Below are 27,452 nucleotides of genomic sequence, written 5' to 3' on the forward strand. Positions count from 1 at the left end.
TGAGAGGCCCTTGTACCGCCAAAAAAAAAAAAAAAAAAAAAAAAAAAAGAATAGCTTTAAACTTCCTATAATACACCTCTAAGAAGCCCCATATTAGATTCAATTCAGCAGACATTTATTTTTCGGTCACCTACTCTGTACACTCCTCTCATTCTGCATATTTGCCCTGGTCAGTCTCATCTACTTTATTCTGACAATTCCTAAATTCATGTCTCTGGTTTCAGCCTCTCTCCTTAGCCCCAGATAGGTATATCTAACTTGTCTCATATCTCCCACTTATCTGTGGGTAGGTTCATCAAGTGCAATAACCCCAAAAGTGGGGAATAGCATTTAAAGTGGGTCTTGAGTATGATTTTGATAGGGTTTGGGATGTGAGGGTGGGGTATAGACAAGGCATTCTAGACTGGAAGAAAACGATTCCAAGGTGGTAAAGTATCTGGCAAGATGATCTCTACTATTCCTTGCAGTCATATAAGATTTCACATTCTGTTTCTTTTTTTATTGTGGTATAATATATATCACAAAAGTTACCATTTTAACCATTTTAAATGTACAGTTCTGTGGCATTTCATACACTCATGTGATTTTGCAACCATCACTAGCATTCATCTCCAGAACTTTTTCATGTTCCTCAACTGAAACTCTGTACCCATTAAACTATAACTCCCCATTCTCTCCTCACCGTAGTCCTTGATAACCACCATTCTACTTTCTGTCTCTATGAGTTTCCCTACCATAGACTCCTCATATAAGTGGAATCATACAACATTTGCCCTTTGGTGACTGGCTTATTTCACTTACACATGCTGGTTTATGTGGTCAGTGTTATGATTGGCTATCTGCTTCATAGACCAACCTACTTAATTCAACATGCACTTGATCTATGTTCAATAATTATCTCATAAATATATATAATGGGTATTTTAAATGTTTTTTTAAACATTTTTTTCTATGAGCAAATGAATTCCAAGTTCCACAGTAGCATTTCTCCCCCCTTTGGCCAAGTGTCTGCTTTAGTGGCAAATTCAAAGGCCCCATGGGGTGATGGAGTTGATACTCCAGACACCAGTGATTTGTTAAAACTAGGCTCCAACTTCTCCCCAGTAAACAGTATAACTCTGAAGTACTTAACTCTTTTTTAAAATGTTTATTGGAGTATAGTTGATTTATAATGTTATGTTAGTTTCGGGTGTACAGCAAAATGAATCAGTTATACATATACATATATCCACTCTTTTTAAGATTCTTTTCCCATATAGGCCATTACAGAGTACTGAGTAGAGTTTCCTGTGCTATACAGTAGGTCCTTATTAGTAATCTATGTTATGTATAGTAGTGTGTGTTATGTCAATCCCAATCTCCCAATTTATCCCTCCTCCCCCGTTACCCCCTGGTAACCATAAGTTTGTTTTCTACATCTGTAACTATTTCTTGAAGTACTTACTCTTTAGGCGTTCTGAATTTTGGAACAGAGAGCCGTTTCCTAACCCCTAACTGACCACCCATGTTGATGCAGGGCTTTATTTTATTTATTTTTTTATTTTTGGCTGTGTTGGGTCTTCGTTACTGCACGTGGGCTTTCTCTAGTTGAGGCGAGTGTGGGCTACTCTTTGTTGCGGTGCTCGGGCTTTTCACTGCAGTGGCTTCTCTTGTTGCGGAGCACAGGCTCTAGGCACGCGGGCTTCAGCAGTTGTGGCACGTGGGCTCAGTAGTTGTGGCTCGCAAGCTGTAGAGCACAGGCTCAGTAGTTGTGGTGCGTGGGCTTAGTTGCTCCACGGCATGTGGGATCTTCCCAGACCAGGGCTCAAACCCGTGTCCCCTGCATTGGCAGGCGGATTCTTAACCACTGCACCACCAGGGAAGTCCCTGATGCAGGACTTTAAACTTAACTCCTCCAGCCCATTGTTAAAACATTTGGATCATTTTATAATTGGAGAAGTGACATTTTTCCTTCAGGGACTTCCTATACTTAAATGTGCCAGATATATGGTTATGGTTTAGAGGTTTAGAGTCACTTGGCTCTTTTGGATTTGTAAACCAGTATGTAGATATCATCTTAGCCTTTTAAATTATTTACGAACAAACCAAACATACATATTTGCATTCTCCAACACAAACATCTTTTACCAGAAATCAAAGATAGAAATTGTAGTCCCCCAAAAGAATACAAACACACAGGGTCTAGGTTTTTTTGGTTGGGTTTGGTTTGTGATTGGTGTTTTCATTAAGACCTGCTGTGGACAAGGAACGAGTAAGAGCCTGTGTGGGTTAAGCTTCCTTGAGTAGGGAGGAGCCCCACCAGCTCGCCATTCGTGCCTGTGCCCGCTCGGGCCTCGTTTCAGTTCCCCTGCCTGCCTCGCAGTCTTCTGAATATCTGGACCTATAACCATCCTCCAGCGAGGCCTGTCTGCAGAAGTGGCAATCAGAAGGAAGCAGCCAGAAAAGCTATGAGGCAGCCCTGGTTCCCTGCCTGCTTCAGAAGAGTCCTCGTTCCACTGAATAGCTCTCTTGCAAAGAGGAAGCCTTCTTTTCAGATCGGGAATTTGCTTAGTCATAAGTTTAATGGCTTTTTAAGCTTTCTATGAATACATTTTGGTAAGTTTCTGTTTTGAATCGGTACCAAAAAAAAGACACACATTGTTTTTAACTTGGAGAACAGGTGCTTTCATTCATGCAGAACTGCAAAACAGATAAACATGTTTTATAAGATCTTTTTATTTTTCTTTGAATGTCAGGTGAATGGGAAGCATTCTGAATTTATGAGATAGAATGTAGTACTTAGGGAAAAAACGTGGCAAAAGAAAAACTTCTCAGGCTGTACGGCATTGTGAGAAACACTTTTTTCTTCTGTAGAAAAAAGTATGAAGACGCATCAGGTTCACGGTTCCCATGTTCTGAGTCCTAATTTCTATACATGAAAACAAGTTACATGAACCACTCCTGGAACTCTTCTCCTCTCCCACTGTTATGGGGATTTATTTCCTCTCCTTCCTACTGTATACACCACTCTTTCTCTTCTCAGTTCAAGCTGGCCTGCTGTGACAGGAGAGAGTTGATGTCAAGATGGGCGGGGAACATTGTTCCTTTCTTTCTCTTATACATCCTACATAATGTCAGCATCTTAATTTAACTGAGCCTTCCTTCCCCGGACCCTTACCCTACACCACAACCCATTCCCCCCACTACGGTGTCCCCTAAACACTCATCATCATGTTATTGGAGTCCATACTCTGCCATAATAAAGCCCCAGTCTCATGGAGACACTTGGAAATTTTGAATGGAACTCCTGAGTACTTCCCAGGGATTTTGGAGTTTGAGGACCACTGGCAACAGCTTGAGAATCTTCATTCCACAGCTGGGACTGTAAAGGTGAGAAATGTGTTCCTGGCATCCCAAATTGAAGCACGACACTGAATATATTTTCCCCTAGAAACATTGTTATGGTATAAATGGTAGTGTCTCTGGTATCCTTTCTGCTATACTATGGATACCTTTGTGTTAAATTGTCTTTTTGGAGGACACTGCTCCAGGAACCTAGGCATTATTTTTATGGGAAAATGCTTGCTTTCCAAATTCCAAACATCTTACTTAAAAATGGACTTTTGGAACACAATCCATTCACAGCTTGGCTATTGGCCAGTTTAGTAAAACCAACCATTCTGCTTCCAGTCAGTTCTGTGGTCCTACAATAATTCAGAGAATACCACTCATGAAATGGTATGGAGGGAGAGCTGTCTCCCGTATTTCAAACTATAGCTGAAAGAAAAATGATTTAATGATTTATTCCAAACTTTATCTGATGTAGCTGAATGGTGTGTGTGTGTGTACACCTGTTTTGTAATTCAAATACACGTGTTCCCCCTATGAGCTCCATTTCCTCTTGTACAACTTACAGTGAAGCTAATTCTACATGGATTAATCATAATGCTTTTTAAGCTACACACTCCCTTTCTCTTATCCATTTACCTCGGGGGAGAGGGGGGTCAATGTTCTTTCTAGGTTCCATATGTGTACGAAAAATCCCCGTTAATCCTGGTTGGTAAAAGTTGTAAAGTACATTAAAACAAAAGCCAAAAACTAAAATAAGGCACAATACCCAGTGTCCTCAAACTCTAGAATCACATGGGAAGTACCCAGAAGCCCCATTCAAAATTTCTACAAGTCTCTATTTACCTCCTCATTCTTTAATGTAACGATCTTTTCCCTTCAGTATCATCATTCAAAATAATTTAAAGCGATGGTTATTTTCTGGGTTTTATAAAAGTTGCTAACAGTTAAACAATAAGGAACAATAATGTGTTGTTTATTTAGCTATATCATATGCTAAATAGGTTTCAGGGAGGGCCAAGACCCAGAACTTGACTTTCATTTGTAATAGTCTATGGAAAAATATATTCTGAGTTCCAAACAACTAATTTTAAACCTATATTTTAGAACCAGTACATTAGTATGTCAGATTTAACATTTATGCTAGTATGTTACGTGGCTCAGGTATATAATTATTAAAATTATCATGGCTTTTACAGGGTTCAAAATTATGGATAATAATGGAATACCTCGGCGGTGGTTCAGCACTGGATCTTGTAAGTATTTTTAAATAATTACACACATATATCCATATGTGCACTTTTTTCTTTTAACTGAAGTTAGCAATGGTTTTTGGACAAGCTAAGTGGTTGTTTAGTCAATATGTTCACTCTGTCTTCAGGACTACTACTCTTATATAGATTCAGCTATATTGCAGGGCTCCGCACGTTGCTGGCATTCTTAAAGTATATAAGAAATGCAAACAGCTTAATAAAATAAAATTCCCCCGAAATTAGGAATGAGTGTGTGACAGTTGCCATCAGTTTAGAGTTTTACTTTACATGGTTATCCCTGAGAAGACTCAGTGTTCGTAGATTTTTTTAAAAGATATCATTCAGATAACTGTCTCTAAAATTGGCTCTTGGGCTCTGACCAAGAAGGCGTACAGACCCAGCTCTCTGCAGAGTTCTCTCTGCCCCTCTATAGGTCATTTGGAAATGTGATGGCATCTTTGTCACAATGACTTGGAAGTGCCACAGCCATTTTAGTGGGCAGGGACCAGGCTGCTACAATCCTGCAGTATGGGGGAAAAGTTCTAACCAATGAAGATATGTTCGTGCATGAAATATTTTTGAGAAACACTGGTTGTTTTCCCCAAGTGGTGTGATTCTGTCAGTGTTGTTCCCCACCTTTTAAATCTTTATTAATATGACAGTGTATTTAAAATGCAATATGAATGACTAGAGACAAGTTTGTGTAGTAGAATAACCACTGGGCTGGCCTGTGGGAGTTTGAGGTTCTAGCGCTGGCTCTATTTATAACTAAATCTGTGACTGTGAACCAGACACATAAATTCCTTGGACTTGGATGTCCTATAAAACAAAGAATTTGCACTAAGCTCCTCTTCCATGTTTAATATTATATGACTTTTATATAATATGCTTCTGCCTTTGAAATTATAGTCTGCTGTTTCTAAAAGTAATTTTAATTCTTATTTTTTAAAGTGGAGATGAGTTTTTCTGACTGAAAGTAATCAAATATTTCTTAAAGGCTTTCATCCTGACTGCCAATGACTCCAAAGTTTCAAATAATCCTGTGAACAGAAATGACCATAAGCGATTTTCTTCCCTTTAAACAGAACCATACTTAAACCATTCTAAAGAAATGGTAATTAAACTTGATGGAGAGCCTCATCTTCTAGGAATTCATCTCAGTTTAATCAGTTGCTGAGTTAGGTCATCCTTCCTTGTGTCTAATGTAATTCTTATATCCTAAAGCTCGAGTTCATTTTTTTTCTTTCTCTCTCCTCTCTAGTGAGAGAACATAACTGGTGTTTCTTTGGATAATAATCCTTCATGCATATGGAGTCAGGTCTCATTCTCCTCTTGCCGTTAAATGATCTCAGCTCTATTTCTCTTGTCACATGGTTTGATTACACAATAGTTTTTTCATTAGCTCCACAAGAAGCCTCACAATTGCTCCACGAGCCTCCTTCCACTTCTTAAATATTAAGAACCCTTTCCAAATTCATCACAGTTAACTGGCCCCCAAAAGTGCTTACCATGTCGCTTCCCTGTTTTGTAGGCATTGGCAAAGCTAGTGCACTGCTTTCATCCGGATTTCTGATAGCAACGTGAAGCACTGGACACTGGCCCAGCCCTAACTAATACAATCTGTATCCCCAGTAGTAGTTTGGTCAGTTTTATGAAATCTCTGAATGAAATGATTGTGAGATCATAATCTCATTCTGCCATTCTGATCTCCACCTAAATACAACAAATAGCTATTAGCATAAATTCAGTGAACTTAAAATGTTCGTAAAATCAAGAGACCTAGACCCTAGTCCTGGTTCTGCCATTGACTAGCTGGCTAATATTGGGCAAGCCAGTTAGCCTGTGCCTCAAATGTTCAATGAAGAAATTAGATGAGTAATCTCTCTAATTCTGTTTTTCTAGCCCTAACACTTAATGATATTGTGATTTAATTGTAAACCTCATTTGACTGGACTTTGTAGGCAGAGCAAGTGATGAGAAAATGTGCTATTTCTTCTTCATATATAGTCCTGTACGAATGAATGCTATCATTTGGGGGAATCTAAGAAAGGATCAGGCTTAGAGGAGGGCACTGCTACCAGGGACAAGAGAAATCAGGAGGGATGCTGGGTAGAGAGTGTTCATCCCTTAACCTGGTGCCTGACTAATGGAACATGATTATGACCAGTATTGATGTCAACATTATATAGTGTATACCTCAAGATTCCCTCCCATTCTAACAAAAATAATTAGCTGTATGTGAACAGACTTTGAGCATACTGTACATTATTTTATTGAATTGATTATACCTTACTTCTTTCCAAATAGAATTGCAGTGACTTACAACAAAAACACATATAATAAGGTTAAGAGAATAAAACATGAGCACCAGGGGAAAAAGTTGGAAACAATATGCTAACTGTAAGAGAAAGCATAACAAAACATGGTGCATTAGGGACTGGCTGGAAGTCAAAAGAGTATGGGGAACACCCCCAAGCCCACAAGTAGATAGTCTCTGAAAGGGAAAATGTCCCTCTCTTGAATATCCTCAGTTGACAACAGAGGCAAATCACACAAGGCCAGTACACTGCCCTGGGGGCAGAAGTGTTAGCTGTTAGAGACATGCTATGGTCTTCAGTCTTTGGAGAGAAGCTCAGTTGTGCGCTCCAGGGACAGTCAACCAAGATCTTGCATCATCTCTCCCAAGGTTGCATTGGAAATTTTTTAAAAAGCAATCTGTGTTCCATCTACTTTACCTTCCTTCTCTTTCCAACTCCCTTATTTCTCCTTTTCTGATCATTATCATCATGGCTAAGGAAACATTTTAACCACAAGGTTTGGGACAGTTTTCTGTCTGATAGTGAACAAGAAAAACACAGCTCTACCACCACCCCATTCCCATTTCCCTGCCACCCAGGCGCCCCTACCATCCCCCTCCGGTACCCAGTTAAGTGAGATTTTACTTTTACTGAATTCTAAACTGGACCTAAGTATACCAGATAAGCGAATGGGTCTGTAGGACCACTTTTCTGTTTGTTTTTACTTACATATATTTTAAAAATTCTGTATTATCCGGGGCACTTTTAGAAATCCTTCAGAATGATAGCTAGTACCTTTTATACGGACCTTGCCCAACTTCCTAAGTGACTGAGGGTATACCTCCTCTGGCCCTGTCAACATTTTATGATCAGGGGTACTAAGTACTAATCTTAAGTAGTATGACATTTATCTTTAACTTATTTGATAGTACCTCAGAATTTCATTGCCAGCAATCAATAAAATAATGTGCCATTTTCACCTTTTAGATGACTTTAATCACTGCTGTTTAAATAGAAACTTTTGGGGTGGAAGTTGATATATTTGAAAGTAAACAGATAATGTTACCTAGGAAAGGCACCTATTGAACTATGAACATCCCTGGAGTATACTATATATCCAGAGCATAGTTAATATTAAATGGTGAGACCGAAGTGTGGTTTCTATTTTAAGCTGTTAAATTTCAACATGAAAGTGCCCTTTATTCAGAATAAATATGGCATTCATGAAAGATGAAATACAGAAGGTGCCAAAGAGCTGTGAATCCCTCCCAGTGTGAGGCAGCGTGGGCAATATTTGATTTTCACCACCTCTTCCCTCTTTCCAGCAAACAGAACTCTACCTCAGCTCTGACTTTAGATTCCCACCCTTTCCTGTAATAATATTGTACAGTCCACTGTTTGTGCTTTATGAGGTACCAGAATTTTAAAATAACCATTTATTTTAAGGAGAGATTTTCAGATATTCCATTACAAATTCTCCAGAAACCTAATCATTGCTTTCCTTGTATTGCAGTTAAAACTACTGGCTTTAGTACAGGGAAATGTGTTACATTTATTTGAAAAACCGTATCCCTCCATAATTTGATATTTTTTTTACAATGGAAGTCTGAATAGTTTAATTATTATATTCCTAGCTAACATTTAAATCTGAGTCTCAAAAAAGGCTCTACGCTTTACAATGTTTTTGAAATACACAAATGCTAAGAACTGTGCTACAGCTGACCCGTATGATCAAATTTGGTTGCTGCAAAAATCTTATGGACCGTCTGATCTAAAAATCAGTTCGGGGCTTCCCTGGTGGCGCAGTGGTTGAGAGTCCTCCTGCCGATGCAGGGGACACGGGTTCGTGCCCCGGTCCGGGAGGATCCCACAGGCCGCGGAGCGGCTGGGCCCGTGAGCCGTGGCCGCTGGGCCTGCGCGTCCGGAGCGTGTGCTCCGCGACGGGAGAGGCCACAACAGTGAGAGGCCCGCGTACCGCAAAAAAAAAAAAAAAAAAAAAAAAAAAAAAAAAAAAAATCAGTTCGGTGTAAATATTTAATAAGTTTTAAACAGCAAATGCCAAAATTTAAGTAGCTGATTTCTTTTTTCCTATCTGAGAAAAAGAAAGCTAGTTCTGTCATTATTTGAGCATGTTTCTTAGATCTTTGACGTAAATATTTAAGAACCTTAGGATTTGGAGCTAGTATGTAGGTTGTACTATCTTTCAAGATTAAATCTAATCATTAAAAAACCCTTTCTGCCCTTTGACTTAACTTTCCTCACCTTTTACAAGTTTCTCATTTGTTTAAATATTGGTTTAATAAACAGAACTGCTTCATATATCTAAGCGATTCTCTTATTTCAAAGAGAATGTCAAGTTCAAACTTCATTGTTCCAAACTTTTACATGTATATGTATGTATGTGTTTTTTTCCCCCTAAGCTGAGAGCTGGTCCATTTGATGAGTTCCAGATTGCTACCATGCTAAAGGAAATTTTGAAAGGTCTGGACTACCTGCATTCAGAAAAGAAAATTCACCGAGACATAAAAGGTATACAGAAGTCTAATGTGAACCTGAGAAAAACAGATGCATTCTGAGGAAGCTGAGGGTTTTTTCATCTCTTTTTCCCTCCTAGCTGCCAATGTCTTGCTCTCAGAACAAGGAGATGTGAAACTTGCTGACTTTGGAGTTGCTGGCCAACTGACAGATACACAAATTAAGAGAAATACCTTTGTGGGAACACCATTTTGGATGGCTCCTGAAGTTATCCAGCAGTCAGCTTATGACTCAAAAGTAAAGTGTTACCTGTACAAGCTATTTTGTTTTTAATATTAAGTTTTATATAGCATACTCTCCCATTTAATAAACTGCCTTAATACTCCTTCCTTTGAAAGTATTCCAAAAGCTAGAGTCATGTCAGATATTGCTGGTAAATCACACGTTCCCTTGATGCTGGTAATATTTGGACCTTCTTCCCTTCAGTGGCCTTTCATCCTACTTGGAATACAATCCAAAGTTCTTACTATCACATATGTGGCTCTCTACAGGCTGGCCCTTGTCTACCTCTGGCTCATCTCTTATCACTCTCCCCTCTTTTCTTTTTTTTTTTGATCTCTCTTCACTTCCACTTTTTTAAAAATTAATTTTCATTGGCCCTCTATTTTCTATCTGCTTCAGCCCCAGTGGCCTCATTGCTGGTCCATAAACACAGCAAGTCCCCTCTAGCCTCAGGACCTTTGCACTTGCCTCTCCCTCTATCTGGAATAGCCTTTCTCCCAATTAGGTCTCTGCTTAAACATTACCTACACAGAACAGTCTTCCCTGGCCATCCTGTGTAAATTTGCAGCCCTTTTACCTTATTCATTATTCCCTTATCCTGATTTACTATTTTCTTCACAGAACTTAGCACCATCTGACATCCTATTATTTATTTATTTATCTGTCTCTTCTACTAGAACATAAGCCCCTTGAGAGCAGGGCTTTTGTCTGGTTTGGTCACCACCTGAGTCCTCAGTGCCTAGAATACAGTACCTGGCACAAAGTAGGGGATTTGATCATTTTTTAAAATAAATGAATTATATTAATAAAAATTTATTAACATCACATTTCTTGAGACACTTTCATATTGTATGACCGTTAGACTCCACAGGTTATTTTGTGGCAATATGTTGGAATGGAACTTCAAGGTAATTGTTCTTTCCTCCTTACCTTAGGCTGACATTTGGTCACTGGGAATTACTGCTATTGAACTAGCCAAGGGAGAGCCACCTAACTCCGATATGCATCCTATGAGAGTTCTGTTTCTTATTCCAAAAAACAATCCTCCAACTCTTGTCGGAGACTTTACTAAATCCTTTAAGGAGTTTATTGATGCTTGCCTGAACAAAGATCCATCATTTGTGAGTATATATGCTATGACTACTATTTTCTATGATCAGATCTACATAGAGCCAGTGTGGTTTGTTCAACAGCGAGGAATACAGTGCCTGTGAAAACTGTCTAAGATCCATCCAGGAATGTGATTCTTCCCTCTATGTTGCTAATTTTGTTTAGTTGTTGACAAGATCCGTAGTTCCTTCTCTCCTTCCCCTGCATCTTTTTCTCTTTTTTCTGTGGTCCCTAGCTGCTTCTTTATTCTGTTGATCATTTCCTATTTCAGGGGGAAATAAAGTTCATTTTCTAGGATGTCATTATGAAAGTATATGTATAACTATTCACGATGATTTTTATTCAACTGTGTTTTCATTTTTCATGAAAAGTTGTTTGCGTTTCACTACTTTTTATTTAATGTTCAGAAATTCCAACATGAAGTTGTGTACGTTTCCTGAAGTCTAATGAGCTCCATTCATTTACTTGGCAAAGTTGATTACAGTTGTTTTACTGTTTTTAAAATAAAGCTGCCCGATGACTTCGAGAAACTAGAAATATACAAGAACTGAATTTGATGTGACAATTTTTAAGTTGCTAATGAATATTTTCATATGAATAAAATACTAGGGGGGGAAATATCCCCCACAGCACCTGGTGTTTGTATTTAGATGCAATATGAATTCATGTGTGATGAAGAAGGGGGTCATATGATACGTGCAGATAATAACAGAGTTACAGCCTTGCTCGTTTTCATCCTTTTTTTCCAATTTACAGTAAATATAATAAAAGTATTTTAAAGCACTATTTTGAAACGTTTTTAAAGTTTTACTTAATTATCAAAGTCCTGCCATGTGTTCCTCTGCTTTTAAGAAAGCCCTGCTGCCTGTTGCTAGTAGGTAGGCCACCTTTTGCCCATTGGGCTTTAGCAAATTGGTACCAAAGTAGTGAATTTAATTTGGTTGCCTTGAGCCACTTCAAAAATAGAATTAGCTATTGTCCTATGGCATTTTAGTTGTCCTCGTATCTGCAGACATACTTTTACACCTTTCAGCTTAATAACTGAAGTGATTTCTTATCACTCCTTGCAATCAAGAGAGCCTAGAAATATTCATGCATCCTTTCTTTTTTTGTTCCTTAGCGTCCTACAGCTAAAGAACTTCTGAAACATAAATTCATTGTAAAAAATTCAAAGAAGACTTCTTATCTGACTGAACTGATAGATCGATTTAAGAGATGGAAGGCCGAGGGACACAGTGATGACGAATCTGATTCTGAGGGCTCTGATTCGTATGTACCAATTATTTAATTTTTATGTAGATAGCCCATTTTAATATTGCATATATTTTAACTGTGATCCAATATGCTTTCTCTAGCATAAAGTATAAACCTTATTCTAAAGTCTGACTTTAGAAACTGTGAAAATCTTTTAAAATCACGGTCTGTGAAGTACAATGAATTTGGAAACACGTTGTTTTCTTAGAAGTGCATTGCTTTCATTTTAAATGGTCTCGGTCTCACCCCTAGTGGATACTTGAGTATATTACAAAATTTTGGAACAAGATACGGTTTAAGGGGTTTTACTAGTTTGCCCAAAGTGGTAAGGAGCAACGTCTTCTCTTACTTTGATGGCAAGCTGCAAAATCCCTCTGGAGAACTAACGTTTCCCACCTCTTGGCCCTGTACCAAACCGTGATCAGACCGGGACATTGAAATATTCATTTATATCTCATTTGTACCCCTAAAAAGTTGCACTGTTTTTTAACTGCAGCATTTATATATACTAACATTTTAGCCTCTAAGTCCATGATTTAAGTTACTCCTTCGCTAGCTGAATTGACACAAAGGCAACACCAAATTTCTTTAGACACTACTTGCATTTATGAGAAATTGCCCAACTTTTAAAAGGTCTAAAAAATACCAGGATAGTTGTTTTCACTCTGTTCTAATGGTTGTTGGCCTTAGCTGCTCATGAGAGTCACCCATGGAGCCTTTCAAAAATGTAAATCAACTATACTCCAATATAAAATAAACATTTAAAAAAAAATCACAAGCCACACTACAGGAGACCCTGATCTAGTCAGTGGGAAGGGGTTGGGGCAGGGCTTTATATATAGTAAGAGACCTTCACGTGTGATTCTGATACACACTTAGAGTTGAGAACCATTGCTCCTCTTCAGTAAAAAGCAGTGTCTATTTGAAACTGAGATCAAATGATTTTTTATACATCGGGACAATTCTCCGTTTGGAGTCTGGCTGCATCGATCAGGTATTTTCACCAAGCTGTATCATTTAGGAACTTATAGAAGTATCTTTGGCAATCTCTTTAGGGAATCCACCAGCAGGGAAAATAATACTCATCCTGAATGGAGCTTTACCACCGTGCGAAAGAAGCCAGATCCAAAGAAACTACAGAATGGGGCAGTATGTATATGGAGATGATCATTTCCTCCTGGTAGACTTTTTCGAACTCTATAGTGAGAGTATGATGGCCAAAAATTGTTAGAATTTAATACCCCTAAATGCTCATCTACCTCACTGTGTCCATAGTAGGTTTCATTTGCCATTCGTTTTGAGCTAATTAAGAAAAGGTCATAGAAGTCATTTAAGTGGCCATTGGTATGTTTTAAAATGCATTTTACCTAGAGCTATCTAAACCCAGTGGATTCATGTATATCAGTTGTAATCCTCTAAGTTAGAGAACTTCTGGATGATGGATGGGAATTAGTGATGGGAAGAAAGCATGGAAACTTGCCCTGTATTGGGTCTTTTGGGAGGAGGATTCCAATGAAAGCACATGAATGATTATTTTAATTTCACGTGTATAATCTATAATATTTGTTCAAAGGAGCAAGATCTTGTACAAACCCTGAGCTGTTTGTCTATGATAATCACACCTGCGTTTGCTGAAGTAAGTACAGATTCATTAGCTTTGGATATCTATTTTAAGAAGTATAGTAATTTTAAATGTTATAGCTATTGATCTTTCTCAGCTTAAACAGCAGGATGAGAATAATGCTAGCAGGAATCAGGCAATCGAAGAACTGGAGAAAAGTATTGCTGTGGCTGAAGCTGCCTGTCCTGGCATCACAGATAAAATGGTGAAGAAGTTAATTGAAAAATTTCAAAAGTAAGCTTGAAATGTCATTTAAAAAAAACTATTTGGACATTTTCTGTTGGATGTTCATTTATGATGCGATAATATAATTACCTACTTGATTCAGTCATTCCGTTTATTCCTAACAAAGTCAATTCTTAATAGTCATATGCTTGAAAACTGTTTTGTTTGTTGCCCATCTTAAACATTAGCTTTTGGAATTATTATCTTCGGGCATTACAAGGTAGTTTTCCACTGAACGAAATGGCCTGTTTTTTTTTTTTGTTTTTTTTTTTTTTCCTTTCCCTGTTACTTGGAGTACAGACAAAAGGTCAGGGGACATATTCTTATTTGGACCCTTGTAAATACCATTGAGGAATGCTTTCATTCTTGCCACTACTCTTATCACACTGCTGTTCACATTGTTTCAGTGCTAAAGTTCATTAAGTTTAACCCCCATAAGAAAAGTTAAGGATTTTAGGTAGAGAAACTCAAATGAAGACTCTAAAAGGTTCTTATGTTTGATTTCAGTTTCTATACTGCCTCTTGAACTGTTGCTTTAACTTTGTTCACATTCAATAAAGTTCTTACATTTAATTTTTAAACTCCCTTTTAAAACAAGACTTTTGTATGCATATACAAACACAACTCCTTAGCTCAAGCAAGTTATAAAAAGCACTACTGATCTTAGCCTTAATCCCATTATACTGCTTCTCAGTGCATCTTTATATTCCTTCGTATTTGTGATGCCGCTGGGATCAAGTTGGAACAAACCATACAGCCTGGAAAACACACACTCTCCTAGATCTTTCTGGCTGATAAAGCCTATTTATACTCATCAGCTAAAGCCCCTCTTAAAATCCCTTAGTTTTTAGTGGAAACCTCCCCTCTTTTCCAATTTGCAAACAAATCAATTGGAAGTTGTAAAATCAGACCCAGAAGGGATTTTTGAACTGCTTTATATTTTAACGTTTACATGATGAGACGCAATACAATTTTGGTTTTTGCTGAATCAAGTCTTTCATTGCAGAGTTCATACAGATGTAAAATAGACACATGCATAGTTGTATATCGATTTAAGTTTTTCTTAATTTTATAGGTGTTCAGCAGATGAATCCCCCTAAGAAACTTCTTGTTAGTGGCTTCTATTTCATATGGACCCAGAGAAACCCACCAAAGCTACTTCAAGCTTAACAGTGCTTAACTCATGAGCTCCACGTGCCTTTTGGATCTTTGCGACATTGAAGATTTGGAAGAAGCTATTCAACTATTTTGTGATGGTGTTTATCATTTTATATTTTAAAGAGATTATTTTGTAAGGAATAACTTTTAATACTGTAGTTTCACCTGTATTCTAGTAAATGTTGAGATACAGTTTTGCTTTTAGGTATCATTATTACTTAAGTTACTAGGATGAATACCTTTCATGTTTTGATCTTTAGTTAACTGTACACTCATGAAACATACAGGTCTTTCAAAGTCATCCTAAATATTCAACTTTTGTAATCATCAAGACTCAAAAAGCTTTTTTTTTTTTTTTTTTTTTTAAACACAAGCATATTCTAAAGATGACTACTGGTGGGGAGGTGGAAACAAGTCACACGTTCTTAAAGCAGAAGTCTTTAATAAGCTCTTAGAAATGAAACCTGGAAAACTATTGACTCTTCTCCCAAGTGGGTATGATATTCCAGGCAGCTCGATGATGATCACATTTGAGAGCCCTGCGTCTGAAACATTTAGAGGCAACGTGTAGCAACAGAGGTACCTCTTGGTGTGCAGTATTTACTTTCTCTTATAGAAGAGACAATTGACATGGTTGGAAAGTTAAAGCAATGCTAATTAGCCAAGGATGGATTTTTGGTAATACCGGAAGAATTAGGATTCATTTTTAAAATCAACTCAAATCGCATATTATATGCTTGGATTCGGGGAGCTTAAAAGAAGCTGATTATCATGTGATTATAAATACCTGATCAACAGGTATGAATATAATTGACACCAGCATATTTTTGTCATGGTCATAGAATGTCCTATAAACTATTTATACATTTTTTTCCTCATAACTATCCAATACATAAACATCATTTGTTCATTTTTGAAAGGGTATTTAAATAAGCAATTTCTAGTTCATACGAAAATAACTATAGTACAGGATGATTTCTGTCCGTACAAAGGTAAGTTAGACTGTACAGTTAATTTTCAGTTATATTTATGGTACTGTTACATGGGTAATACCTTTTTCTTTTAAGCCCAGTATATATATTATGCCTGCCTAAGTTCTGAAGTGGGGCTATATTTCAGTAGTTGTAGAATTATTGATATTAATTAGTTTTGATAGTTAATGTTTTACTGTTTGGATCTGAACAATTTGGTTTTTGCACAAAAGTCATTTTAATAAACCTGAATAATTGCCAAATATTAGAAGAAAGATCTTCTTCAAGTGAAGAATACAGTTTTTAGTCAAAGTGGCCATTACCTCTTCCTTTTTTGTAATAATAATACAGACACTTGAATAAGTTGTTGTTGTGTCACATGCCAAGAAAATTTTTTCATTGGTGCCTATACTGTAATAATTACTTTTAACACATTGTATTTTGAAGTAATAGTTCAGTTAAATTTTTCACGTGCTGTGTAACTGAAACTCAATTACAGTTCATAATTTTTAGGGGTCTGGTAATAATTTTGCAGCTCATATCATGTATCAAATGAATATTTTTGTAAAAGTAAAAGCAACAAATTTTAAAATTGATTATTTGAAACTTTACAGCACAGCTGCACCATGAATAGAAAATTGTATTGCTTATTCATTATAGTTATTAGTCCTGTAAACTGTTTCTGGGTAAGCATACTTCAGTGTTTTGGGGGGGGGCGGTTAAAAATAAATATTTAAGTTTCCTGGTCCTCAATGTTCGTTTTCTTGAGGTGGGGGTATGGTGTGGTATTTTAATTGTTTCAAATCATTTCCCCTGTTCCCCTTTCATTTATTGTTGGAACTTTAACACTAGTGTTTCCATTGGAAACTAGCAGGTATTCTTCACATTTTATTAAACATTGATTGTAGCTCCAGTGAATATGTCCTGATTTCTGCCTCCTGTCCTGACAAAATTATTAATAGAGTCCTCTTTCACTCAAAAATGTCCTTCCTAGATTACACAATAAACTTTATGGTCACCCTAGTTATAGTTTTATGAGGAAATTTTATACAGATTTGAACGCTGTATTTCTCTGGGGGAAACAAATTTCACAAAGATTTCTAGAAACTGAGATGAGAAATAGCATATAATCCTAAAAGAATTTGAGTTTTTCCTAGAGAAAAGGTCAAAGATGAACTTAATATAGCTTTGAGTATCTATAGGATTAATATATAGGTGATTGGGTTTCAATATAGTCTTATTATTAAATAGCTATTCTAGACTTGTGAGTTACCGGATTCGATTCCAGGAGCAGGAAGGAAAGTGTTAGCATGTTGGAAAGAGGTAGAGTGAGGTATATTCAAAGGGATTTTTGTGGTGTAAGGACTAGGAGAGTAAGAAAACTATTCCATCCATCTTTTCTCCATTCAGTTGTATATAAAAATAGCTTGCTTACATAATTGCATCATTTCTTTGAAGTCACTACCTAACATTATCTTGTAAATATGTCTTACTTACCATTAAAATCAATAAAGAAAATAAAGTTCTCAAATAGAATGCTATACCTTCCAAGGGAAATAATAGAGAAATTTTGAATGGGTCAAGAATAGAATTTTGGTTCATTAACTCAGCCTGGAGTACTACCTTTTTTTTTTTTTTTTTTTCAGCTACCCCAATTCTACCACTTCTCCACCCCTGACTATACATTTTTACCTGCTTCCCTCCTTTTCCTTGTTCTCTAAATGTTCCTTAATCATAGGCTAGAGCCAATCACTTCTGAAATCGACTGAAAACAAAATGAAGTTCATACTTACAACTTAATTTTCAAATAAATGGGTTTCCATCACTCTTTATTAAAATGCTATTCATCTCATTTCCTTGCCTACGTGCACGCAACAAGATATGGCAAAAAAAAAAAATGCTTGCAGGAGAGATAACATAAACAGACCGACATGTTAACTTTTATCTTTCACTGCATATTACAGCTAGTTAAGAATGAAGAATAAGTCAAACATCATATTGTCCCCATCAGGCAGATGTCTGGCTTTAGAAATTGATCAATTCCTGAATTTCTGAGGTTTAGAATTCTGCCTAGTCCTAGATTACTTATAAACTTGTGTTCTGTTGAGAGGATCTATGTTCCTTCTTGTTCCTGAAATATAGGAGAGCCATGCTCCCCCTAACATATGTTATAAAAATTGAAGTCTTTAACATAAAACAGGGCCATTTTTACTGGGTCCCACGCAAATAATGAGGACTGAAACCTTTAGTTGTAATATTGTTTAAGAACAAAATGACCAACACACTCACAGTCTAGCAAATCGCTAAATGATATCAGAACCCAATTCTATAGGTCAATCCATACTATCACTGTTCTTCGGGGAAATGTATAATGGAGATGACAAATACCCACCTCACTCTGCTACGGGGCTGGTGAGGAAAGGGCATGTTCCGGAATGATTCAGAGGGGATAGAAGAGTGAGGCTTGAGGAACGGGGCAGAGCTGGATCTTTCATAAGCTAAGTGCCTAATCTTAGAAGAGTCCCTTAATACCAATGAATAGTAACAAAGAAAGTGGTTTTTGCAGGAGGTTCCTTGTGTTTCACCTAAGTTAGTAACATGGAATTGGCCTGGAAATGTTCATGGGGTTCACACTTTAAGCTAAAAAGTAATTACATGGTTTTCACAAAGTCCTATCCTCAGCACTTGATGTATTGAAAGAAGCATCTTCATCTTCTTCATCTAGCTGTAGACTACCAGAAGACAAGCGGATTCTGGCCGTGGGTGAACTTATTCCTTTGTCGTACAAAGAGTAGTAGTCTGGTTTAAGAATCTCTGATTCAGAATCGCTGGATTCACTAGCTACATACCCTTCTGTTGCTCCCTGATCCATTAAAACTGTTGGAAACTCCTGCTCTGCAAACATATATGTAAACAGGTCAGCTTTACGACTCAGAGCAGAACGAGGCCCTAAAGGTCTAAATTCTGATCCAAAAGGAAAACGGATAGTTTTCATGTCTAATTGGCTCTGGGACCATTTAGGGGTCGGCTCTTGAATGTTATATGCAAATGCATCTTCTAAATTTGGATCTTCCTCTTCTAGACCTACATTGAGGTTGCTCCTGCCAGTAGTTTGGGCCATGGCTTCTTGGAGTTCTTGAAAGTCTTGCTGAAAGCTCTTCATTCTGAGGTTCCTTGGGCTTCTTTTGGCTGGCTTCATTGCGGTAGGCTGTAGACAGCTGTCTGGCCTTTCCCTTTCCTCTGCCATGACTGGAGACTGTCTGGGCACCTGGGGTGGTCTGTCCACATAAAAGACGACTTGGGGAGGCATAATATCAACCTGCTGAGCAGTACAAGAAATATAGGGCACATCTGTGTAAGTTAGCTGCCTTGCCGGACTCACTTTGCTTGTAAGGCCAGAAGATGTGCTCGTGTGATTGTCAGCAGACTTACAGCTTGTTTGGAAGGAGCTTAGAGGACTCCTTTCCTCAAAGTAGTCAGGATCGGGGTCGGTGGTAAAGACAGGGTCTGCATAAATAAAAGGGAACGAGGAACTGCTCTGGGACCGATGTAACGATGTGGGATCTGCCTCTGGTTTGGAAGGCTCCAGCTCGGCCGCAAACGTCACCTCCACTGCAGAGTTTCTCCTCCTGCTGTCCAGCACAGGCTCAGAGGCGTGCACTCCATTCACGTTTCGGTAGTACCCACTGCCATAGGCTAGTCTCAAATCTTCCACCTTGAGAGAAAGAACATGTTGGTGAAAGAAGGAAAAAGCCATTTGGTTGGGGGTGGAGGCAGGGATCTAAATGAGCCTTGAATTTTGCAAGGGTAGTTTTTCACAAAGGCCTTTCAACCCATGCTCTATGCCAGGGTTGATAAATAGATACATAAAAGGTAACAACTTGTACCACATCCCAATTTATGTGCTGAAAAATAGACATGACACTTTCCTTTCTCAACACCATCACACTCCCAGCCTCCGCATTCTCTTTCCACTTGAGCCAGCATCGTACTTCAAGCAGTATGGTTGAGTAGCTGTATTCAAGAGCTAGGAGTTCTGCCTTTTGGTCCTGGCTCTGCCTTTATTTGCTGTGTGACCTTAGGCGAGTCTCCTAACCTCCCTGTTCCAGCCTCCTCCCTATTTTCTGTAAATTGGTGGGGAGGAGGGCTGTAAATGGCATGAGACGGTCAATCATTAGATGGTACCTTCCAGCATTATACCTCTGTGATGCCTTTCAGATAAAAATTGCCTCTGACTTGAATGAAGACAGAGTTTATGAGACCTCTAATTAATTTTTTTCAAGGGAGAGCAAAAGAAAAATGGCATGGTTCATACTATAAAACTCAAATGAAGCCATCGTCTCACGGTTCCAGGAGAATAGCACTTTGTTCTTAAATTAACAAAATTACATAGCAAAAGTACTTTAAAACCTTGACCCAAGGGACTTCCCTGGTGGCGCAAGGGTTAAGAATCCGCCTGCCAATGCAGGAGACACGGGTTCAATCCCTGGTCCGGGAAGATCCCACATGCCGCGGAGCAGCTAAGCCCGTGCGCCACAACTACTGAGCCTGCGCTCTGGAGCCCACGAGCCACAACTACTGAAGCCCGTGCTCTGCAACAAGAGGAGCCACCGCAATGAGAAGCCCGCGCACCGCAACGAAGAGTAGCCCCCCTCTCGCCACAACTAGAGAAAGCCCGCGTGCAGCAACGAAGACCCAACGCAGCCATAAGTAAATAAATTTATTTATTGAAAAAAAAAAACTTAACCCAAGACCTTATAGCTTCCTCTAAGCCTTAAGATTTTCATAGGTAAAAAAGCAGCTTTTAGTTTTAAAAATACAAAGCCATAGAAATTCGTTTGGATCTGCATTTTGCAAGGTGTTAGCAATACAGGGTGCAATTTAAAGACGTGCCAGATCTTTCCAGTCTAGAAGGCACACACACCAGTTTACCCAATGGTCTTCTATTGGCTGGAGACTGAGTTGACAGACCTCCCCAGGAGGCTAACCTAACTTGACCAGAGTAACCTCTTTACATACTGGGAGATTCTGGCAGAATCAATTCCTGGAAGCATTTGAAATGTGGATGCATTACATTTACCTAAAGAAGAAGGAATTTTCAAAAACCTTACTTGTTTTGACACGTCAGAGAGGAGGTCTGGTGAGGACCTGCACTGTCGTTCATGGTGTTTCCTGAAATCCCCAAACAGAGAAGGAATTGAAATAGTCTTCATGTGAGTACAGGATCCCTATAAACCTCTAAATTCAACTTAAAAATCAATGTGACAAGTGGGAAGCAGCCGCATGGCCCAGGGAGATCAGCTCGGTGCTTTGAGACCACCTAGAGGGGTGGGAGAGGGAGGGTGCGAGGGAGACGCGAGAGGGAGGAGATACGGGGATAGATGTATACGTATAGCTGATTCACTTTGTTACGCAGCAGAAACTAACACACCATTGTAAAGCAATTATACTCCACTAAAGATGTTAAAGAATAAAAAATCAATGTGACAAAGAGAAACAAAACCATGTACCTTTCAAATGGCAAGCTCTTCAACCTCCCCTTTTTCCCATATTCTAAAAGTTGCCTTTGGGTTCTTCCGCTATTATAAAAACAAGATAGACAATTTTATGAATGCTCTTTGTAAGCCAGTAGGCTAACCAAAACTCAAAAGTGTCATTTATTGTTGAAATCGAAAGATTCTAGATGGATGATACATGTCGTGAATCTCTGACCATCACATGAATAATACCCATTTATCCGAGGATCAGGCAAAGCAACCTCAACTATTCAGAACCCAGAAGTTTTTTTAAAAGCTTCTGAACAGCGCTATATAACAGTTACAAATTCTGGCCTTGAAAACTAATATACTTTCCTTTAAAGGCCTTTCCCCTTCTTCCAAATTTACACATAGTTTCTAATGAGGCTATTTGTCTGGTTTCCCAATCCGTGACAGGAGAAAAACAGCTAACTAAACAGTAGAAGCAGGTTGCTCCAGTCCGACATACGCTAGCAAAGAAAGCCAGCTGATTGCTGGGAGAAACACAAGAGCCAAAAAAGAAATCACTAACATAATAAAATCCAAAAAGTCTGGGCCGTTTATCACTGTGGTGCAGGGTCTGACATGCCTTCCCCGCCCTGAGGCTGCCACTGCGCTACAGCTGCCGGCAGAGGATAATAAGTGATGTTTATAATAGGTCATTAAGAAAGGGGAAAAATATCCTCAGTATCATCTGTTTTAAAAGGCAGGGATTTGTAGAATACATTTTGGAAAGAGTCCATAAAAATATGTACATTGTAAAAATCTCACTTTTTACTGGGGCAGGCTTCTACTACTTGAAAAATCCTTCACGGGAAGCATTGGATTCGAATTTTTTATCTTAGCTAAGAGTTTGAAAGCGTCTTCCAAAGAACTCCTGGGCTGGTGGGATCAAGTAAAAACAAGTTCTTATTTTGACCTCGCTTCCTTTCCTCCAAGGTGCTAACGTGTAGTAAGGAGCCTCCACCACCATACTGTTCAACCTCTCAAATCCCTTAGCACCTCCAGTGCTTTCTCACCCTATCTTTTTCCTAACCACCACCAAAAGGATGTTGTTGAGCTGTCCTTCCTATGGCTAGCATGTAAGTTGCACGTAAGGAAAACAATAGGTTCATTGACTACGTTTTCTCAAACGGCATAGGCCCCCTTATCCTTGCAGAAATTCCGATCTAACCTCTTAAGTGGGGTGTACACCTGCCCCTACCTCCCTGTTAGGAAATATTGACTTAATGAGTCACACAGAGATTGAGCAGTACAGGGTATCATCCTTTATGTGATTGAAATGGATTCTTTATTGCTTCTAGAATTCAAGCTCCTCCTACTGCCTTCCATGTTACTGAAAAGAAGTTGTGTGTTTAGTTTGCCTGTGTGCAATATTTAATTACCTGTAGCGGAAACTGGAACCCTTGCTGCAGAGTAGGGTTTTGGGCTTTGATTTGGGCTCTTCAGAAAGTCTGAAGAAAGCATGATACTCCACACAAGTCTTCCAGAAAGCCTTGCAGGCATCTCGGCTGGCCATGGTGAACTCCAAGGTATCCTTGCACAACACCTGTATAAACCAATTTCCATCAAGCAAAACATCCTTCAGGAGTATCAAAGACCTTCAAATCCCAACGCCTTCTAAACTATTGGTCCAGGGGCCCATCCAGCTTCTGATTTTCCACTTGGCTCCCTTTCAGCTTCACACCTACTGAAACCAAATGATTGGCAAACTTCCAAGGAACAGACAGGGCCACTGCTCAAAAACAGAACCTTCTCTAAGAAGCAAATCTTGCTCTGCACACCCTCCTCACCTCACACGCTTTTTTACCCCCTCTTCTCTGCCAGGAACATATTTATGAAGTTGTAAAATTAGGTTAAAATGAACATCAAAGGACATCCTTTCAAAGTGACAAGAAGTTATAAATGACCAACAGGAAAAGGGGAGGGAGGAGGAGATCTTTCTTACAAATGGTAGGCTTTATACGATGATTGCATATACATGAGTCTTTTTAACACACCAGCTAGAAACATTCTCCCTTTTTATGCTGCCTTGTTCTGTGATGCTCTGTGTTGCGCATTTAGCGTATTCTAATCGGCTGTAGGGGAGCTTAGTCTTCCAGACCTAAAGTGCAAGGTTGCCCCATCTCCTGACTCACTATATACCCCCATTTGCCTCTGTACGTGTGCAGTCCACTTTGCTGCTCCCCTTCTCTCATTCCTCTCCAGGCCCCTGGATGCAGCCCTGGGATTCTTCACAAGCTTCACACTGGATTCAGTCTTCTGAACTGCTCAAACGAACACTTTTATCTAAGGCTAAGGTTCAGAGAATGAAGCCCAAACTACTGAATTACCTGTAGGTCAAAAACGTAGTTGATACATATTTTTAATTTCCTTTATAGTCATAAAAATTCTTTCTAGCCCCTTTGTCCCACCCTGTACGACGCAGCCTTGCCCAATAGTTGCTTAATATATACCCACGCCCCACATCCTGCTTTGGGAAAGAGTAGGTCTTCAATTATTTGGCATGTAGTAGGTGTTCAATTATTTTTGCTTAAGGAAAGAAGATGAAAATACTTTATAAGAGGAAGCAAATAACGTTGAATTAATATGTCCACAGTCTTAGATCTGGGCTCTTTCATTTGACTTACCAAATCCCTGAAAAATGGTTTCTAAGGAGACTTGTCTTTCATCCCAGCCACCCCATTTTCCTATTACTTAATTCATTTTGAACTGCCAATAGGATTTCTTAGTGCTTTGCCTTTAGTAAAAATATGATTAAAGCTCTGGTTTATTTATGTAGAGGCAAAAGAGGGAGACTATCATCGGTCAGGGCCAGGCAGCTTTCATCACTCACAATAAAACCATTTGCAGAAACAACCAAGAAATCTCAAGTGAGTAGAAAGTAAAAGAATTAATTCAGAAGCTACTTACCAAGATGTTGGCATGAAGTTTGATGAGAAAATGTTTTCTCTTAAAACTCAACTTGCGGATTTTAGCCCAGTTGAAAGTATTGATCTTTGTACTTCCCTATGATGAAACACATGACAGATTTCAGGATTAATGTCAGCACAAGCTGGTTTGTAAGACAATGCAAACCTGTTGGAAAATGTATTCATGAACAGGACTATCCTCGATCTATCTGTTGCACAGACTGATCCAGTTGTACTAGATAGAAGCTATGGCCAAAGAAGGCATTCCAGGTGGGACACAAGCTTGCTCTGAAATGCAAGTAAGAAGGGGCATGCCTGGGAAAAGTTTCTAACCAGGATAGGGGAATCACAGTAGAAAAAGATTGCAGGTATCCTGGTATACCCCACTTTTCGAAAGTTCGCTTTACGCCACTTTGCTTTTATTTCGCTTTTACGAAAGACCCACATTATTACAAGTTTTTGCTAACTGAAAGAAATCCAAAGAGGATTTTTGCTTTTACTCCAAAAAAGGCGAAAATACAAATCAGCATTGGTTTTGCAGTGAGCTGTTATAGAGGCAGCACACACCCTGAGCAGTGAGAGTGGCACCTCTAAGCTCCTTCCCCAGGAGCTACACTCTGCTCGGCAGCTCGGCATCAAGCCACCATAGCTTTGAACTGTACATCGGTACTTTATCTCGATTTATTTTGTGCACCCATTAGCAAGATGTGTCCTCAGGTAATGCTTCTTCACTTTACACTATTTCAGCTCGGAAAGGTTTCATAGGAATGCTCTACTTTCAAATAGCAGGGGAAACCTGAACTGCAATAGCTCCTCTAATCTCACCCCCTTCCCATGTTTCCAAATTCAACTGCTTTAAAAAAAAAATCCCATTTATTCTGCCACCTCATTTACTCAAACCCCTTCAATAGCTCTGCACCACCTACATCCACTCTAAACTCTTTTGGCTTGATTTTCTTGCCCCAACTATATTGACTATAACTTTCATCCCACTGCTCCCAGAAAACACCTTTCCATCCAACTCTGTACCTTCCCTCCCATAGGTCTCCTCATTCTCCTTACCCAGAATGACTAGCGCCTCCTCTAGGATATTCCATATCATTGCCACAGCCTACATCCATTTCTAACTCCTTTGAACTCCTTTAGCTCTCCTGGACTTCTCAAACAGTTTAACTCTCTTGTGTGTTTGTTTGTTTGTTTGTTCACATGGTCCAAAAATCAAAGGGGGTACAAAAATAAATATATTGAGAAGTCTCACGCCCGCCACCGTCACTCCTACCTCTGTCCCCATCTAACCGCTGTCTACAGGTAACCACATTATTTTGTTGGGTATACTACTTCTGCAACTAAAGTAAATGTGATAGATTAGCTTTTGATTACTCATTGTCTGATATTGATCGTTATTTCTCTGGTCTTTCAAACTAAATTGTGACTATCGTAATGACAGGAGCCATGTGTCATGCTTAATGTTAGTTTCTTGATTATGTCATCCTTTATCCTTCTCAGGGCCTCTGCCTATGTTCCCTTCCCCTGGAACACCCTCCTTCATCAGCCAACCCTATCCCGTTGGTCTGGACAACTTCCTCAGGTCTTGCTTAAATGTCAAGTCCCTTTCACATGTGTTACCTTAGCATCTTATGCTTCTTCTAGCACAAAGCACATCACACTTGTTTATAATTACTTGTTTAATTGTCTGTCTTCCTCCTATTAGAATTTAAGTCAGGGTCATACCTGCTTACCTCTGCAGCTCTAGTACCTGGCACAGAGTGGATGTACAATAAATATACTGATAGAAGGATGAATGGATTGCTGCCCAACTATAAATATGCTCAAACTCATTGAATTGTACCATTAACACAGATGACTTTTATGTTATGCAAACTATAGCTCAATAAAGCTGTTTTTTTTTAAAAGAAAGAATAGTACAATGAAGAACAGATAGAGGGTACTCAATACATAAATACTCTTTGACTGGATTTCAGGTAGGACAAAATAGACCATCTATATTGTTCCCAACTGTCCACAGAAGTATTCACAATGAAAGAGATCACAACTAACATGACGGTCTTGCTCTCATACCCTTCCCATTTTCTCTCATGCAATAGGAAATAACAAGAATCAGGGTTAGCAAAAATAGATACATGAAAGCAATCTTGAGAAAGAAAAACGGAGCTGGAGGAAGCAGGCTCCTGGACTTCAGACTACACTACAAAGGTACAGTAATCAATCCAGCATGGTACTGGCACAAAAACAGAAATATAGATCAATGGAACAGGATAGAAAGCCTAGAGATAAACCCACGCACATATGGTCACCTTATCTTTGATAAAGGAGGCAAGAATATACAATGGAGAAAAGACTGTCTCTTCAATAAGTGGTGCTGGGAAAACTGGACAGCTACATGTAAAAGAATGAAATTAGAACACTCCCTAACACCATACCCAAAAATAAACTCAAAATGGATTAAAGACCTAAATGTAAGGCCAGACACTATAAAACTCTTAGAGGAAAACATAGGCAGAACACTCTGTGACAAAAATCACAGAAAGATCCTTTTTTGACCCACCTCCTAGAGAAATGGAATTAAAAACAAAAATAAACATGGTGGGAGTGTAAATTGATACAGCCACTATGGAGAACAGTATGGAGGTTCTTTAAAAAGCTAAAAATAGATCTACCATGTGACCCAACAATCTCACTACTGGGCATATACCCTGAGCAAACCATAATTCAAATAGAGCCATGTACCAAAATGTTCATTGCAGCACTATTTACAATAGCCATGACATGGAAGCAACCTAAGCATCCATCAACAGATGAATGGATAAAGAAGATGTGGCACATATATACAATGGAATATTACTCAGCCATAAAAGAAATGAAACTGAGTTATTTGTAGTGAGGTGGATGGACCTGGAGTCTGTCATACAGAGTGAAGTAAGTCAGAAAGAGAAAGACAAATACGGTATGCTAACACATATATATGGAATCTACAAAAAAAAAAAAAAGGTTCTGAAGAATCTAGGGGCAGGACAGGAATAAAGACGCAGA

General features: G+C 38.7%; 2 protein-coding genes across 2 annotated transcripts in view; one reads left to right on the forward strand and one right to left on the reverse strand.

The window, feature by feature from the left end:
* Positions 1–16,721, forward strand: part of STK26 (serine/threonine kinase 26) — a 65,596-nt gene extending 48,875 nt beyond the window's left edge. The window contains exons 4-12 of the mRNA XM_024128207.2: positions 4,527–4,583; positions 9,298–9,406; positions 9,492–9,649; positions 10,570–10,755; positions 11,865–12,013; positions 13,054–13,147; positions 13,572–13,634; positions 13,717–13,853; positions 14,920–16,721. Coding sequence (XP_023983975.1) covers positions 4,527–4,583; positions 9,298–9,406; positions 9,492–9,649; positions 10,570–10,755; positions 11,865–12,013; positions 13,054–13,147; positions 13,572–13,634; positions 13,717–13,853; positions 14,920–14,944 — 978 coding nt within the window. The 3' untranslated portion in view covers positions 14,945–16,721. The remainder of the gene's footprint in view (positions 1–4,526; positions 4,584–9,297; positions 9,407–9,491; positions 9,650–10,569; positions 10,756–11,864; positions 12,014–13,053; positions 13,148–13,571; positions 13,635–13,716; positions 13,854–14,919) is intronic.
* Positions 16,722–18,635: 1,914 nt separating this feature from the next.
* Positions 18,636–27,452, reverse strand: part of FRMD7 (FERM domain containing 7) — a 19,582-nt gene continuing 10,765 nt past the window's right edge. Inside the window, 5 exon segments of the mRNA XM_024128045.2 lie at positions 18,636–19,688; positions 21,085–21,145; positions 21,484–21,552; positions 22,875–23,038; positions 24,403–24,498. Of these exon segments, the coding sequence (XP_023983813.2) occupies positions 18,636–19,688; positions 21,085–21,145; positions 21,484–21,552; positions 22,875–23,038; positions 24,403–24,498 (1,443 nt within the window).

The sequence above is a fragment of the Physeter macrocephalus genome, chromosome 21 (genome assembly GCF_002837175.3).
Source record: "Physeter macrocephalus isolate SW-GA chromosome 21, ASM283717v5, whole genome shotgun sequence".
In the NCBI taxonomy this organism is placed as follows: domain Eukaryota; kingdom Metazoa; phylum Chordata; class Mammalia; order Artiodactyla; family Physeteridae; genus Physeter; species Physeter macrocephalus.